The sequence below is a fragment of the Alternaria rosae genome, assembly GCF_020736505.1.
Source record: "Alternaria rosae strain MPI-PUGE-AT-0040 chromosome Unknown BKA58scaffold_2, whole genome shotgun sequence".
Lineage (NCBI taxonomy): Eukaryota > Fungi > Ascomycota > Dothideomycetes > Pleosporales > Pleosporaceae > Alternaria > Alternaria rosae.
This window is the reverse complement of record NW_025763571.1, coordinates 1469944-1484811: the sequence shown is the minus strand read 5'-3', so window position 1 is coordinate 1484811 and position 14868 is coordinate 1469944. Positions and strand designations below refer to the sequence as shown.

The following is a 14868-nucleotide window of genomic DNA, read 5'->3' as shown; positions in this document are numbered from 1 at the left end:
AGAAGGGAGACATCACCACCAATGTCAAGAAGCCTGTTTGAGTTTTCTATTTTCTACATTTTTTTTCTTTGGTTTTATGGTTTTCTCTAGCTTGATGACGAACAACTCGCACATGACCTTCAGACATAACACGAGCCCCAAAAGCCAGCCCGTCGCAAAGTCAGCCATGAACGCCGCCAGCCAGAAACACCCGACGAACTTTTCTGCACCTGTAGCGCACGCCGTATCCTCCTCGGTCCGCTGTTAATGTTGCTTTGCCATCAAAACTACCATCGTAGTCTTCAAGTTCAATTTTTTGGAAGCTCACTTCTTGTCCGTCCTGCCAACCTTGCCATCCTCATGTCTCCTCCGCCACTGTTCTCTCTTGTATACTAAAGTCCAGGTCCAGCAAGTCTCCGTACCGCATGATACCTGCTTCCGTCTCCACAACACCAATCTCTGTATCGGTCTCTACCAGCGTGGAAGAGCCAGGATCCTTCTTCTGTCGGGTTGGAACCTTTTGCTGCACCTCTAGCTGTTGGGTAATCGCACCGCCGGTCGCAATCTTCCCCAGTTCGTTTGGGAAGAGCCAAGGGAATGAGATCAAGGGCATGTGCTCCGGTTCCATAGGTCGCACCGGAAAGTCCTCGCCACCAACTGTCTTCTTGGTACGGCACTCGACCAGTGCAGTCTCCATCTCTTTCGCAGTCACGGTATACATTGCGGCGACAAAGTTTTCCAGGCTGCCTTCTGCGGCAGCTCGGCATTCGTCTCGGTACTGAGACTTGAATGCACCAATAGTTCTACCAAATTCTTCGGCGAATTTGTAGTCGCGGCTCTGCAAGGGCGAGAAGTCAGTATGTCTCACGCATCTAGTACAATCAGAACTTACCTCGTGATTGTGTATTAGCACAAAGACAGACCAGGCCTCGAATTCTGTCCGAATTCCATGCTTGGCCATCAGTCGCCGCAACGACTCGTCGTAAGACGCTTTGAGCACTGCAGCTTTAGTCAAGACTTCGTCACCGAGCCTAAAGGCCTCCAGGATGCGCTTATCGAATGGATTTTCCCACTGAGGCTACAAAGATGAAGATACGAAGTCAGTCAACGTCTCATACGCATTTCGTACGGCCACGACTTACCTTGAAGTCCACCAGCTGCACTTGATCGTAGAGGATGCCTAAGACCTTTCTTGAATGATAGATCTTATTTTCTGCGAGGTGCTTCTTCTCCATGTAATGTGGCCACTTCTGTGGTCTCAGTTCGCGCGTCATCTCGGCTGGCAAACCGCTCTTGGGAAAGTCAACGGCTTTGGAGTGCAACTCTGCCAAGGCAAGGCACTTCTCGTCATTGACACCGTCGGCTTGAAGGTCTGCGTTTGCCAAATGCGCATGGGCGATTCGCCCAAGTGTATCATTCTTCATGTAACTGACGAAGAAATCACCAATATGTGCGGCTGTGATCGGATCGTTAGTCTCAACCGGCTTTTCGGCTGTGAAGTCCATGGCAGGCATGTTGACGTTTTGGGGTATCAAATCTGAATCCCACAGCACTATGTAGTCGTCCCCATCAAGATCACCGCCAGAGCACATATTGGCAAGGTCTCTGTCTCCGTTCTGTGGCAGCACCACGACGTTCTTGAGATGATGTAATCCAGGTGCATCTACTGCGCGAACGACTCGTAGGTCTCCCGGGTGAAGTGAGGGATTTCGCGCCAGGATGCAGATTCCTTTGATGATTCTGGAGTGTCCTCTTCTGCTTGTATCGTCGACTTGCAGGAAGATCTCGGGGAGTGTAGCGAGCTTCTCCTCTTTCGTAGCATCGAGCTGGAGGTCGTTCATGTGGCCTTGGAGTGTTGCTGTTTCGTCAACGCAGCCGAGTACGAATGCGCCGTCATCGATGGCTATCCGAGCCTTCTCCTTGAGGTTCTTGATGGTGCAAGCCCTCCAAAGCTTCAGGAGAGACATGACAAATGGATCTTGACACTTCATGAAACCATCGAGGACCATTCCTGCGATTGTCAATGTGGTCTGGTTCATGTCGATATGCTTTCGAAGCTTTTGCAAGGCAACACTATCGTCTACCATTGCGGTTTCATAATCGTTGATCATCTCTTGTTGCTTCCTGATTACCACGTAGTCGGGCACGCCAAGGTATGACAAGACCACGATGATCTGACGGTTGAAGAACGGTGTCGCAAGCGAGGAAGATCGTATGATCTCCAGGCCAGTATAGGGTGCCACAAACTTCATCTGGCTGGGTCTTATATGAACCTCAGGACCAGTGATCTTTGGATCTAGTGCAACCACCCCTTTGCAACCACCAAGTCGGAACTGGAATAGAGATGGCGGGTCATCGAAGGCGCGGGCAAGCCCGAGTTCTTGGGCAGCCATCTGGGCCAGGAAGAGCGAGATCTTGCCGACGCCGTCTGTGAAGGTATAGTCGTTACGTACGACGTCGGGAATCGTTATAACCTTAACGTTATCCCGCATTGCGCGAGTTGTTGAGAAGCACTGGCCGAGACGAGCACCGAACTTGGCAACGATCTTGATGTGATCGAAATTGCCCAGTGAGATGCGGATGTCATCGGCGGACTTGGAAGAAGTAGGCGCGTAAAAGTATGCTCCGTGTTCGCGGAACTGTGAGTTTCCAAATGCCAAGAACTCATAGTATCGCCCTGCAACGACAATACCATGCTTCATAGCACGACGCACTCTGTCGAATGCTGCTTCAGCCCTTCCGTTGGGCATATTGCGCAATTGACCTTCTGTCTTCTCGTCGGAGAACTTGACTCGGATGAAACGATCACCGTCAGCAGCGTGCCTGCGGATGATCCTGTTAGAGGTCTCCATGTTAGGAGATGCTACATGCATCATGGTTGGGGTGATCACCACCGATCGCTGCAAGACACAGTAGCTAGGGACTTTCTTTGCAAGATCCTTGATCCGGATGCCGAATATCTCCATCGGATCGTAGTGAACATGCTGTTTGTCGACAACCTTCTCCAGGATGTAGACGGCGCGGCGAGGATCTAGCGCGGCGAGCTTCTCTAAGAAGTCGCTCGTGATGTTGTGTTCCTTTAGATAGCCGTTCGATAGACACGCCTCGAGTTGGTACCGAACGGGAAAGCTTAGATGGAACTGGCCAGCGAAAAGGTCTTCGAAAACCGAACCCTTTGAGTTGGATGTCGACTCAAGATGTGGATGTGTGCCAGATATCTCTTCTTGTAGCATTGACCATAGAGGTGATGGGACCATGTCTTTAATCGTATACTCGTCGAGGTCCTCAATGGCGACGCCATGGTCGGCGAGAGCATCGCTGAATTCTTTGAACTTGAGCCCTGTCATTACTTTTGGGTCGAATATCATGCGATAATTCGTCCATAGGCCAATGTCGATGATAGCGGTGTCCTTGTGATTCATTAACGGCAAGCCCTGAAGCTTGCTCTTGACAGTGCTGTTGATAATATCGGTCGCTCGGAACCAAGTGCTCCAGTCATACCACGCCTTCTCTTTCCTAGAAAATATACAGCATTTCCTCCCGTCTCCCAGATTCTCAACCTCAATTCGCTGCATGTAAAATTGCGGCGGTGAGTTGAACGGAATGATCAAAGCCGGCTGATCAGTGGTTTTGTCGATGACCTTGTATATGTGAGAGAGCAGAGCAATTGGCAAAGCAAAGCGAACCTTGCGCATCTCGTCATCGACATCGACCGAGAACTGAACATCAAGCTCTTTACGAATCAGATTCAGCGTCATGTAGATACTGCCTGGCGAACGCAAGGTATGCATGGCAATCATGGCCTTGTCTGCCACGTTGACGCCGAAGTCGAGCCCACGTACAGGCAGGATGTTGAACTCGTAGTATTGCTTTGCGGGATTGGCTAGGCTGGGAATGGTCTTGACTTGTGGAGAAAGTGTCTCAATCCCTAGGAGAGCATCGCCAATTCGTAGGTTTCGATGCGGAAAGGTATGGACGGGTGGGGGTCTACAAGAATGACATTAGAGTGGAAAGGTTTCGACGGAAGCAATACTCACCGGAAAACCACGAAAGCGGAGTTGTCTCGGGTGCCAGTGACTATCTCGATCCTGAAGACAGAACCAAACGACGACAATGCGTCATATACGTCTTTTGTCCAGTAGCTCTTAGGTATACCTGACAACTTGATCTTTACCTCCTGGCGATGGGCCCAATGCTGGGCTTCATTTCTCCAAACTGGCCTCTGTGAGCTACGCTGGCTAGCTGAATTGAAGCGCGGGCGATTGCCTCCATATTGAGGAGAGGCTCGGGTGGCCTGCCTTGGTGGGCTTATGATTGGTAACCTTGCCGAAGGTGGTGTCGGAGTAGTACTGGATCTTGCAATGTAGGTTTCTTTGATGCTGTTGCCGTTCAAGTCAAAGGATGAGAGTTGTTTGATTGGGGTAACGGGTGAGTCCACGCGGGCTGGGGTTTGTTCGGTAGTTGCTATGCAAGTGTGTTGAACTTGAGAGGACTGAGAAGCCGAAGCGGGCTTGAGAGTCGGTCGCTTGGGGTTATACTGGCCGTTAGAGCTACCGGAGCTGCCGGAGTATTTGCGGTTGCTACTTCTACCACCACGATATCCGCCACGACCACCGCGTTGGCTACCGCGATACATGTTGCAGCTACCAAAAGATTTCTCACTAGTGGAGCTTGTCTCTGATTTTTGTTCGCCGTGTTGAAATGTTCTTGAGTTCAGTGTATAGGATCGTGATGATGTGAGGGTGCTGGTGTTGAAAGCAGGAGGAGTCGAGCCCATGGGATCTGGGTCTTGAAGGTAGCGGTCCATGTTCGTTTGTAAACGTACTTGCCCTCGCACCAATCCTCAGGGAATGGCGATAGGGTAATTGTGGTGGCGGGCACGACTAGCTAATTGGGTGTGACCGCTGCTTCAGGAAAGGGCAACGTAGCGGTGCCGCGGCGGCTGACCGTAGGCGTTTCTTGGGTGTTCTGGCCGTACCTATGCAGGGTGATTGGAGTGGGAGGATGGAGGATGGAGAACTTTGTTTGCTCGAGGTCGGCAATCAAACGGCCGTTTGCCTAGAAGAGCTTTAGATGTGGCAGGAGCGAGTCGCGACCCGTGTGTTTGGTGTTTGGTGTGATGACGTCGGGCTGAGAATCCGGCAACTGGAGCTCGAAGCAGTCGAGGATATATTCTACGAGACCGAGATAGGTGTGGCAGCCTATAGATGTAGTGGAGGTGGATGGGAAATGGAGGAGTAGTAATTGTATGAGGAAGGCGCAGGGTCCGGTTCAGGACTCTTACTCAAATACGTGCTCGTGCTGATACGGGAAGGTGCAAGCGGAGGGCAGCATGAGAAGATGTGGGGTTATAGCCGATGTAACGACGATCAACTGAACGGCGCTTGAGAAAAGCAGCTAGCCGTAAGGTACAGAGAGTAAAGAAGACGTCAAGCAGAAAGATTAAGAAAACACACACGTGTAGCACATGATAGAACGCTAGCCTTGTGGTAAAACTAGTAGAAGGTAAAGGCAGGTGCAAGACATTGAGTAAGAATAGGCCATTGGGTATCTCGAAATTATCAAATGCCCAGTGCGCCATGTATGCAAGTACCCATGCCAAATGCGCAAAGCCTTCGTACGCCCGGTATGAAACAAGCAGTGGCTATCCTACCTTTCCCAAAACATCATCGTAAATCATGCTTTCGTACTCACAGCTCAGTCATGGTCTCGTCACCTTCGTCCGGGATCCGCCCAGTACCAGACATAAAGCCCGGAGTAAGTGATGTGCCGGTCGTGAAATCATCATCGATGTCAAGATCGACTTGCTCAATGTCCTGAATACTGCCTCTACGTTTCCTCACTGACTCAATCTCAGTAGCAGGGTCTTCTTCCTCGCCGCCTGGCAATGTAAAACCGATAGTCGTGTGGCGGCGGTTCGGCGACACTGGTCTCAGAGCTGAACGCTTAGTTGGCGACAGCTGATGTGAGTGTGAGTGTGAGAGCGACTTGGGTACGATGTTGGGCTTCTGGATACTTGGCGTTTGCATCGTTGGCACCTTGAAAGCTTGCCTTGGTTTGGCACGCTTTGGTGCTGGCCCGTTACCCTGGGACGAATTCGAATCGGCTGATGAGGCGAAAGACGCATTTGTAGAGCTGCCCAGAGCTCTGCTAGGTAATGCTTGAACATTCTCCATGGCGACTGATACATCCTCTTGGGTGTTGATGGCTGACTTACGTCGTCGGTGAGTTCGCGGCTCTCGTGTCGCCAGAGGCTGAGCTATCTCTTTGTAGGTCCGTGAAGTAGGCCGAGCGGGCAGCAGATGCATCGCCATCATCTTGCGAGCCGTCCTGAACTCTTCAAGTTCTTCTTCTTGCTCTCTGCAAAACTCCTCAAGCTCTTGGATCCTCGCTTCTAGCGGTTGTATCGATGATTGAAGATGCTGAAGATTGTTACGCGTCTTCCCGTGATCATGTCGTTCCTCTTGAGCGTTGCGCTGAGCATCCAGCAGCCGCGCTTCCAGCGTCTCGCATCGCTCTTCAGCTTTCATGGTGATAGCCTCCAAATCGTTGGCATGCTTCATCGCAAGCTCTCTCATCGTTTCAGCTGAGGACTCTTTGAACTCCTGATAACTGGTCCGCGCGATATGAAGCTGTTGAATGGCATCCTCTAGTTCCGCTTCCTTCCCTTCCAAGTCTTGCCGATATTCTGACGCCTGCGTCTCGAGTTGTGCGATCTCGTCGGCTTGGCGGGCAGTATTCACCCGCTCCCGTTCAAGCGTCTCCTCTGCTTCACAGCCGCGTCTCTGCTGCTCCTCAAACTGTATGGTGAGGCTGCGATGGTCGCTCTCGTGCTGCATTTGAGACGCTCTCAGCCGACTAATGGTACCGTGCAGCTCCTCAATTTGTTCATCGCGGACGCGTTTGTCCTCCTCATACTGGTGTATCGTCGAGCAGAGTTCAAGCTCCTTTGCGCTAGACCTTTCGCGAGCAGCCTTTAGAGCCTCGGTCGCATTCCGCTCTGAAGTGTTCAGCGAGGTCTCTACTTCTTGTATCCTAGAGTGCATTCGGTCTTTCTCTTCCAATAAGTCGGACTTCTCTTGCTCCAGGCGCTTTTGCTCGTCTATGGAGTCCTGCAGTTCCTTCTCCAAACCCTCCACGTATTCCACAGATTCTTCTCTGTCCTTGTGTAGAAAATCGATTTGCTCATTGAGACGGGCATTCTTTTCTGTCAGATGAGCGATCTGTTCCTGCAGCTTGAGGGACTTCTCCGTCTCCAGTCGTAGCGGCTCTTCGACTGTATTGCAACGTGTCTCCAGATCACTACATATTTGAGACATAGAGCGCACTACAGCATCCAGCTGATGTTTGTTCTGACTTTGTAGCTCCAGTTCGAGACGTTTGCGCCAATCTTGGAGATGCTGACCCGTGTATTGCGTGCTTGCTTCTTGGAAGAGGGAGATTGAAGGCTGAGCGGGGCTTTTTGTCAAGTGCGAGCAAGTGTTCAACGCAGGTGGAAGGTCTCGCTGTTTCTTGATAAGCGCAGTCATGAGAGTGTGTGGTATCGTCGACTCTCCCGGTCGCGCTGTAAGAACAATGGTGAGTACTGAAGCGACGGTGGCAGCGACCAGCTGCCGACGAAGTGATGTAGCATGGGTACAGCAGCCGGGGCCTTCTTTCGTCACACCAGCACGAACGAGGTTCTGAAGTTCTTCTTGCAAGGTCCTCGATGACAGTACACGCAGCACAGTGGTCCTTAAAGCACCAGACGTCATCGCAGCTGTGGCCAGTTCATTGATAATGTCGATAGAGTTAGAAGCTTCGCGAGAGCCAGGCTGCGAAGCACACGCTGATAGGATACCTGATAATACTGCCTTGACGGTGCTCTCCTGTGTTTGCGCCTGTCCTCGTTAGTCAACCAGCCAGTACTACCGCATGAATCGCTTACTGCATAGATTGGCAGTGAGACTGAAAGAAACTCGGCAAAGCCTTCGAGCTTTGCCACGCGAGGGGCTTCTAATATACATGACTCGTAGCGTGCGACGATACCCTGCGGCAAACTCTGAGAACTTGAAAGTATGCCAAAGAACGACAGGGCCTCTAGTTGGACGGATAGACTCGCATTGGAGTTTTGGATTTTGGAGGCGCACTTTTCGTAAAGCATGGCATACTTCTTTTGAAATCGAGGCCAGTTGTCCTTCACGTCTTGGCCAATGGATTGCATCGCCCTCGAGGCAATACGTAGGCCTTCGATTGCTTCATTTTCCTGGATTCCGCCTCGAAGAATCCATACTACGTTCAAACAAGTGAGCTCAATAGTTTTGTATAAGTAGCTTGTCGAACCGAATAGCTTTTGGCCTGAGGGTGTTGCCCAATGTTGTCTTAGTCTTTCCGTGGATGTCGGCTCCTCATCAGCAGATAGATTTTGCAGTTCCTCGACTCCTTCGGGATGTTCTGTGATGAGCACTATACCTTCTGCCCATAGGAACAGTAAAGAGGAGTCGGCGACTTTAGGGGATCTGAGTATATTGCACAACTCTGTGTCGAACCGCTGCCTCAGGTCTCTTGGAAGAAGGCTGTAAAGTCGACAACATGCGCCGTTGAGCATACGATACACTGATTTCAGGGTTTCGTAGTTCGGTTGCTGTGTAGCGTTTTCGAAGACATTAAGAAAGAAGTTCTGTGCTACAGCGGGTAATGGTATCGCCTCAGGCAGTGGGCGCGAAAGAATAAGCACGCATAGCTCGGCAAGCTACAACGTTGTTAGCAAGTGATGTACCTTCACATTCGCGTACTCACATGTCCGAAATCAGATTTCGATGAGTTTGCCTTCTTCAATAGAGAAGGGAGTAGGGACGGTTCCAGGACCAGTAGCTCGTCTCGAAATTCTGGCGCATGACCTAGAAACATGTAATCAGTTTGATTGCGTTCTTACTATCAAGCGGAGACCGGTCAACTGCTTACACAAGAGGTGCAGCACACGTAGCGTATGTGCATTCAGAGACAGTGCATCGTGGACGATTCTGCCTAGTTTCCTCACCGCGCAAGGTGACCGGTCTTGGACGCATGATCGGATAGTCGATACGTCGACGCGCGCCAAAAGATCGGACAGGTTCTGTGGGATCTCGCGTCAGCTCATCTCATCAACGATGGGATGCTTATGCAGCGAGTCATGCGCTCAAATACGGGAGCAGGCTAGTGGTACGACATGAGGATGCACTGAGTGTTGGGAAGATGAGGGGCAAATACGTACGGATAGCGAGGGGGGGTACGGACACTCGATGATCCTTGTCAGTTCCGACGTCAACTCTGCGCTGATATCCGCCATGGCTGCTGGATTGAGTTGTGTTCGGAGTTGGGCCGAATGTTCGTTATGCGTGGATTTGTGACGCGAACTTGTTTGCTGTCGCGTTCCTCTGGCGACGGCCGAAAAGACGCGCCGGGATCGCCGACTTCCCCATAGGTATCAATGCACGCGACCATGCATCCTGCGCCAACATCTCACACTCCCTGCTCTGCTCGCACTCCACATGTTTGCCTGTTGACGTCAGCCATCTATAGATCGTATAGCTGCTGGGCGCAACATTGCTAGCCTGCAGGCATTGCGGGGCTCATTCTATTCTCCGCTTACACGTTACCTCCCATTGGCGGTAATATACTCCACGCGTCTTTGCTTTTGGCAGCTCCTTTGCAGTCTCGAGCTTAATGGCGTTCTAGGACATTGCTCATGGGAGCCGTATGCGGTATTCCGCTTCAATACTATATGGGAGTAGTTGTCTGCCTGGAACTGTAGCCGTTACCGCGGCATCCACCGGCCTCCTCCGGCTTTCTGGCTTTACCGACAAGCAGACGCCTGAAGATCGCGCGTGGGGTACGGCAAACATTCATGTGCAGCTTGTTCCCCCACTCGCTCGATTGTCAGCCAGCATCTGAGCTGCACAGACGAGAGGAGCAAGTTTCGTGAGGTAATGGTATCACCGTCGTCCAATCGCCAAGGGCAAGTATGCCGCTCAGCTTCTCCCCAAGCCTCCCAAGCTTCTGTTTTTGAGCCTCAGCCATGGGCATCAGGCATCGAGGTAGAAGATTGTCCCTGACAGGCGCCTCTTCTGCCACTTGTCTCGCTCTCGAAAAGGAAGCATACATGGCAGCAGCGTATCATTGTTGTCGGCAAAGTTCCAGATCCACATCTTCGGTCCTCGTCTGCAGCCGCTCGGGGCCCTAGCGAACGCCTCGTCACGCGACGGCATCTCGCTCGGAATGTCATTCAGCGTCACCTGCCGCCACGATGCGTCTCGAACCAACACATTTGCTTGTCGTTGCCCTGGTCTTCCCCGCAATTACCTTGCGTGTGTCCAAGCCCCTTGCAGGTGATCGATCATGCACGACTTCATTTGATGCGTGAGCCGAAAAATTTGATACAGAAAATCGTGAATCTCGTCAGCCTCCCACGCTATCACTGGTCCATCCCACGACTTTTAGGACGTGTATTGCGACTTTACCTGTGCGCTGGCCAACGACGCTCAAAGCGATACCCGAAAAAACCATCGCGCCAACTGCGTTTAGACTGAAATAACCTCTCCCCGCTCTTACTGTGCTTGCCGTTCGGCTTCTAGATCCACAAAATGCGTAGGCCAGCCTTGCAACCGTCTTCTCCTCCACTCTTCTATCATACTAGTTCGGTAAGTGCGCCCTGACCCGTAGTCAGCGAAAGTGGATTCCATTTCTAGTGCTTCCCAGCATCTCAACAACTGATTGCAACTTCACTTTCCCTTCTTCGTTGTCGATTTCGTCATGTTCCGCCAGCCAGCGGCGCGACTGAGGCAAATAACCTCACCCATCTTCAAGCGAGGTGGCGCTCGTGCACGCACTGGACGCGAGCAGACCTTCAGAGCCGAGCAACTTCAAAGGCCATTTTGGAACTCTGGACGGGTCTTGCTATTTTCCGCGGTTACCGGAACGACCACCTACTTCTACGGCGCCAATGACGAACCGCACAGAATTCAGATGCCATGGAAGAAGTCATCTGGGCCCCAATATGCGTCCAAGTACGAGATGGAGAAGGTAAGCTTGCGATCATACAACTCGTTCGCATCGGCCAGTCACTTAGGTCAGTACAGGCGATTTTAGAGCTTAGGGATGTTCTTGGGGAAGACACCATTAGTACCGACGACGAGGATTTGCACCGACACGGATATTCGGAATGGTCGTCTATCAACATCGACCAACTTCCCGTTGCGGTAGCGTATCCAAAGTCAACCGAAGAATGTGCTACCATCGCCAAAGTCTGTTACAAATACAAGATACCGATGAGTACGTTTAGAAAGACGCATGGAGAAATGAGTATTGACAGCGCGCAGTCCCATATTCTGGGGGATCAAGCTTAGAGGCCAACTTCTCGGCCCCATTCGGTGGCATGAGCATTGATTTCTCGTTCATGGACCAGATCTTGGCTTTGCACGAAGATGAGTGAGTGATTTTACGTCTAGCATGCAAGACTGGCGATGCTGACGGTGACGCGTAGTATGGACGTAGTAGTTCAGCCTTCCGTACCCTGGATGAGTCTCAATGACCAGATCAAGGACTCTGGGCTGTTTTTCCCTGTCGACCCTGGCCCATCGGTAAGTCTTCATGTGTTACACAACTCTGCAATCAACCCTCGGAAACCCTGATGCGGAACTCCAGACTCTTTCTAATGGGCGTGGCAGGCTCGAATTGGCGGTATGGTGGGTACAAGCTGCAGGTAAGGTCTATGATGGTCAGTGACGTGGTCCAACAGCTGACCCTCCTAGTGGCACCAACGCAGTCCGATACGGCACGATGAAGGATTGGGTCATCAATCTGACCGTAGTTCTTGCCGACGGCACGATCATCAAGACCAGACGTAGGCCTAGGTATGCAGACTGCCTCCATGTAGAAATGTGCGATAGACTGATTATCTTCAGGAAATCATCGGCCGGCTACAATCTCACGAATCTTTTCGTCGGCTCCGAAGGCACCCTGGGCATAGTGACTGAGATCACTTTGAAACTAGCTGTAGTACCCCAAGAGACCAGCGTCGCAGTCGTCACCTTCCCCACGATACGAGATGCCGCTGCCGCAGCTTCCAAGGTGTTGCGCGCCGGAGTGCCGGTGGCTGCGATGGAGATAATGGACGACGTGCAGATGGGCGTAATCAACAAAGCCGGATCAACAGCCAAAAAGTGGAAAGAATTGCCGACTATGTTCTTTAAGTAAGTTTCCAGAACAACTTTTTGACATGTGAAAGCACGAGCTAAGAGCCTCAAACAGATTTTCGGGGACCAAAGCAGGGGTACGTCAGCCCTACGCGCAATGCAATTACCCAGAGCGGAACTGACTGCATATAGGTACAGGAGAACATTGAGCTGGTGAAGTCGATCTCCAGAAAACACAAGAGCGGGGATTTTGAATTCGCTGTCAGCGCCGAGGAACAGAAAACACTGTGGTCTGCGCGCAAGGAGTCGCTATGGAGCATGCTGGCGCTCCGTCGTGAAGGCGACGAAGTTTGGTCAACAGATGTCGCCGTACCGATCTCCAGGCTACCAGACATTATCGGTATGATAAGCGAATACAGGGCTTTGACAAGTTGCTGACTTGCGGATAGAAATCTCCAAGAAAGAGATGGATGACCTCGGTCTCTTCGCGAGCATCCTAGGTCATATCGGAGACGGAAATTTCCACGAAAGCATCATGTACAACAGCAAAGATCCCAAAGAGCGAGCGGCTGTCGAGAAGTGCGTTCATGACATGGTCGACCGTGCGCTTGAGATGGATGGCACATGCACCGGCGAGCACGGCATTGGGCTGGGCAAGAAGGAATCATTGCAGAAGGAACTCGGTCTCGATACAATCAACGTGATGAGAAGTATCAAGGGCGCATTGGATCCGTACTGGCTGATGAACCCGGGAAAGATCATGGACGCTCAGGCATAGAATCGCATGTCGAGATGGCGCATTTACTGTTGTCTGAAGTTCTTCGACGAGCATGCATTTGGAGGACGCCTGATTATGCGGTGCATCTGCGAGGGGCATATATAGATTTCTCTCCGCCTCACCGTTTTGTGTTGTTTTGGTCTGGTAATAAAAACTGTTGTTCGTGGCAAGACAGTCGGCAAATGAGCGCGTTCGTGACCTCCGTGATCGGCTGGTGTCGCGTTTTCCACCCCACCCCCGCGTCATACCTAACCAGAACTTTGTGAACTCGATTGACTCAATCTTGCAATACCAACAACCACCACAATGGACGCAGAAAAGTTTACATCTCATAACAAAAACTTCCCCAAGAAGAAGTGCGGTGAGTAGCGCATCTCTGGTTGGAAACGGTCGACTGATCTCGTTGCAGGTGTGCTCGGCGCGACTGGCTCCGTCGGCCAGCGCTTCATCCTTCTTCTTGCGCTACACCCACACTTCGAGCTACACGCCGTTGGAGCCTCTGAGCGATCAGCCGGCAAGAAATACAAGGATGCGGTCAAGTGGAAGCAGGCGCTGCCTTTCTCGGAGCGCATTGGAGAGCTGGTGGTGAAGAAGTGCACACCTGAAGAGTTCAAGGACTGTGACATGGTCTTCTCTGGTCTCGACAGCGATGTTGCCGGAGACGTTGGTAGGCAATCCACTCCAGACTGCGATTAAAAATACTGATACACAACAGAAATGGCCTTCCTCAAGTCCGAACTCGCCGTCTTCTCCAACGCAAAGAACTACCGCCGCGACCCTCTCGTGCCGCTCGTCGTACCCACCGTAAACCTGCCCCATCTCGACGTCATCAAGCACCAACGACAACACCACAAGCTAGAGAAGGGTTTCCTCGTCTGCAACTCCAACTGCGCAGTCATCGGTCTCGTCATACCCTTCGCCGCGCTACAAGCCAAGTTTGGCCCCATAGACCAAGTCTCAGTCGTCACAATGCAGGCCGTGTCGGGCGCTGGCTACCCCGGTGTAAGCAGCATGGACATCATCGACAACGTCGTGCCTTTCATATCAGGCGAGGAAGACAAGCTCGAGACAGAAGCATCCAAGATCCTGGGTAGCGTCAACGACGATATCACAGGATTCGTAGACCAGCCTATGAAGGTATCCGCAGCATGCAACCGCGTGCCAGTACTAGACGGCCACACTGCATGCGTATCGCTACGCTTCCAACGTCGGCCGCCACCAAGTGCGGAAGAGGTCAAGCAGGCAATGCGCGAGTACGTGTCTGATGCACAGAAGCTGGGTTGCCCGTCTGCGCCTGAGAAGGCGATTGTGGTCATGGAGGAGGCAGATAGGCCACAACCAAGACTGGACAGGGAGACGGATAGGGGGTACGCGGTTAGCGTGGGTAGGATAAGAGAGGATGAGGCGGGCATCTTTGATCTCAAGTTTGTTGCATTGAGCCACAACAGTAAGTTTAACTTGCGAATGCGGGTGGTTGGGCGATTGCTAACTCGTTGCAGCTGTCATTGGAGCGGCGGGATCGTCGATATTGAACGCGGAGGCGGCAGTGCTGAAGGGCTATGCTTAGGGATGAGATTAGAAATGTGGCCTATATGCAAGAAAACGATCAATTGCACACGTTTACATTTGGAGACAGTCTGGTGATTGAGTTCTCGATCATGGTGATGTGAGACGAGTCTGTCATGGCGTTGTTCAAATCCGCAATGACCAGCGCCTGGCTACGTGACCATGGGACGTTGCTAGATTGCGGCCCAGTAAGAATTTCTCGACATTCTATATTCCCTTGCGTTGGACGAATTCTTTGATGATGGCATCTCGATCGAGGGGAAAACTAGACATCCTGTAGCATACATCGACGCCAGATTTTCCGATTTGAACGCTTCATCCTGGTGCAGTCTGCAGACCTATTTAGTTTTTCCTTGTATACGGTGGCATTCTAGAATTATTTGCGTTGGGCGA

The 14868-nt window shown here is 51.7% G+C and overlaps 4 protein-coding genes across 4 annotated transcripts; 2 read left to right on the top strand and 2 right to left on the bottom strand.

Moving 5' to 3' along the window:
- Positions 1 to 16: 16 nt before the first annotated feature.
- BKA58DRAFT_353925 (RNA dependent RNA polymerase-domain-containing protein) lies at positions 17 to 4615 on the bottom strand (the record flags this gene model as incomplete). The annotated part of the gene is made up of 4 exons (XM_046168605.1): positions 17 to 817; positions 872 to 1057; positions 1122 to 3966; positions 4017 to 4615. The coding sequence occupies 4 exons, from the start codon at positions 4613 to 4615 to the stop codon at positions 338 to 340; spliced, it is 4110 nt and encodes a 1369-aa protein (XP_046028869.1). The 3' UTR covers positions 17 to 337.
- Positions 4616 to 5253: 638 nt separating this feature from the next.
- BKA58DRAFT_376406 (uncharacterized protein) lies at positions 5254 to 9717 on the bottom strand. The gene is made up of 5 exons (XM_046169520.1): positions 9212 to 9717; positions 8923 to 9073; positions 8758 to 8858; positions 7907 to 8710; positions 5254 to 7859 (listed from the first exon to the last, which is right to left on the bottom strand). Exons 1-5 carry the CDS (start codon positions 9284 to 9286, stop codon positions 5670 to 5672), a joined length of 3321 nt encoding a protein of 1106 aa, XP_046028868.1. The 5' UTR covers positions 9287 to 9717; the 3' UTR covers positions 5254 to 5669.
- Positions 9718 to 10539: 822 nt separating this feature from the next.
- Positions 10540 to 13123, top strand: BKA58DRAFT_87604 (D-lactate dehydrogenase mitochondrial precursor). Its single transcript, XM_046176086.1, has 10 exons — positions 10540 to 11019; positions 11076 to 11268; positions 11316 to 11424; positions 11480 to 11576; positions 11664 to 11698; positions 11748 to 11849; positions 11901 to 12188; positions 12247 to 12268; positions 12324 to 12531; positions 12581 to 13123. Exons 1-10 carry the CDS (start codon positions 10750 to 10752, stop codon positions 12907 to 12909), a joined length of 1653 nt encoding a protein of 550 aa, XP_046028867.1. The 5' UTR covers positions 10540 to 10749; the 3' UTR covers positions 12910 to 13123.
- A 14-nt stretch (positions 13124 to 13137) lies between these two features.
- BKA58DRAFT_376398 (uncharacterized protein) lies at positions 13138 to 14835 on the top strand. Its single transcript, XM_046169519.1, has 4 exons — positions 13138 to 13270; positions 13319 to 13576; positions 13625 to 14356; positions 14409 to 14835. The coding sequence occupies exons 1-4, from the start codon at positions 13216 to 13218 to the stop codon at positions 14474 to 14476; spliced, it is 1113 nt and encodes a 370-aa protein (XP_046028866.1). The 5' UTR covers positions 13138 to 13215; the 3' UTR covers positions 14477 to 14835.
- Positions 14836 to 14868: the final 33 nt, after the last annotated feature.

Excerpts from the sequence above, each read along its gene's own strand:
- BKA58DRAFT_87604 (XM_046176086.1), top strand. The coding sequence starts at position 10,750 with ATGTTCCGCCAGCCAGCGGCGCGACTGAGGCAAATAACCTCACCCATC. Across the intron at positions 11,020-11,075 it reads CCAAGTACGAGATGGAGAAG|GCGATTTTAGAGCTTAGGGA; the intron begins GTAAGCTTGCGA and ends AGGTCAGTACAG. Across the intron at positions 12,532-12,580 it reads CAGGCTACCAGACATTATCG|AAATCTCCAAGAAAGAGATG; the intron begins GTATGATAAGCG and ends ACTTGCGGATAG.
- BKA58DRAFT_376406 (XM_046169520.1), bottom strand. The coding sequence starts at position 9,286 with ATGGCGGATATCAGCGCAGAGTTGACGTCGGAACTGACAAGGATCATC. Across the intron at positions 9,074-9,211 it reads CGTACCCCCCCTCGCTATCC|AACCTGTCCGATCTTTTGGC; the intron begins GTACGTATTTGC and ends GAGATCCCACAG. Across the intron at positions 8,859-8,922 it reads ACGTGTGCTGCACCTCTTGT|GTCATGCGCCAGAATTTCGA; the intron begins GTAAGCAGTTGA and ends ACATGTTTCTAG.
- BKA58DRAFT_376398 (XM_046169519.1), top strand. The coding sequence starts at position 13,216 with ATGGACGCAGAAAAGTTTACATCTCATAACAAAAACTTCCCCAAGAAG. Across the intron at positions 13,577-13,624 it reads CGATGTTGCCGGAGACGTTG|AAATGGCCTTCCTCAAGTCC; the intron begins GTAGGCAATCCA and ends GATACACAACAG. Across the intron at positions 14,357-14,408 it reads TGTTGCATTGAGCCACAACA|CTGTCATTGGAGCGGCGGGA; the intron begins GTAAGTTTAACT and ends AACTCGTTGCAG.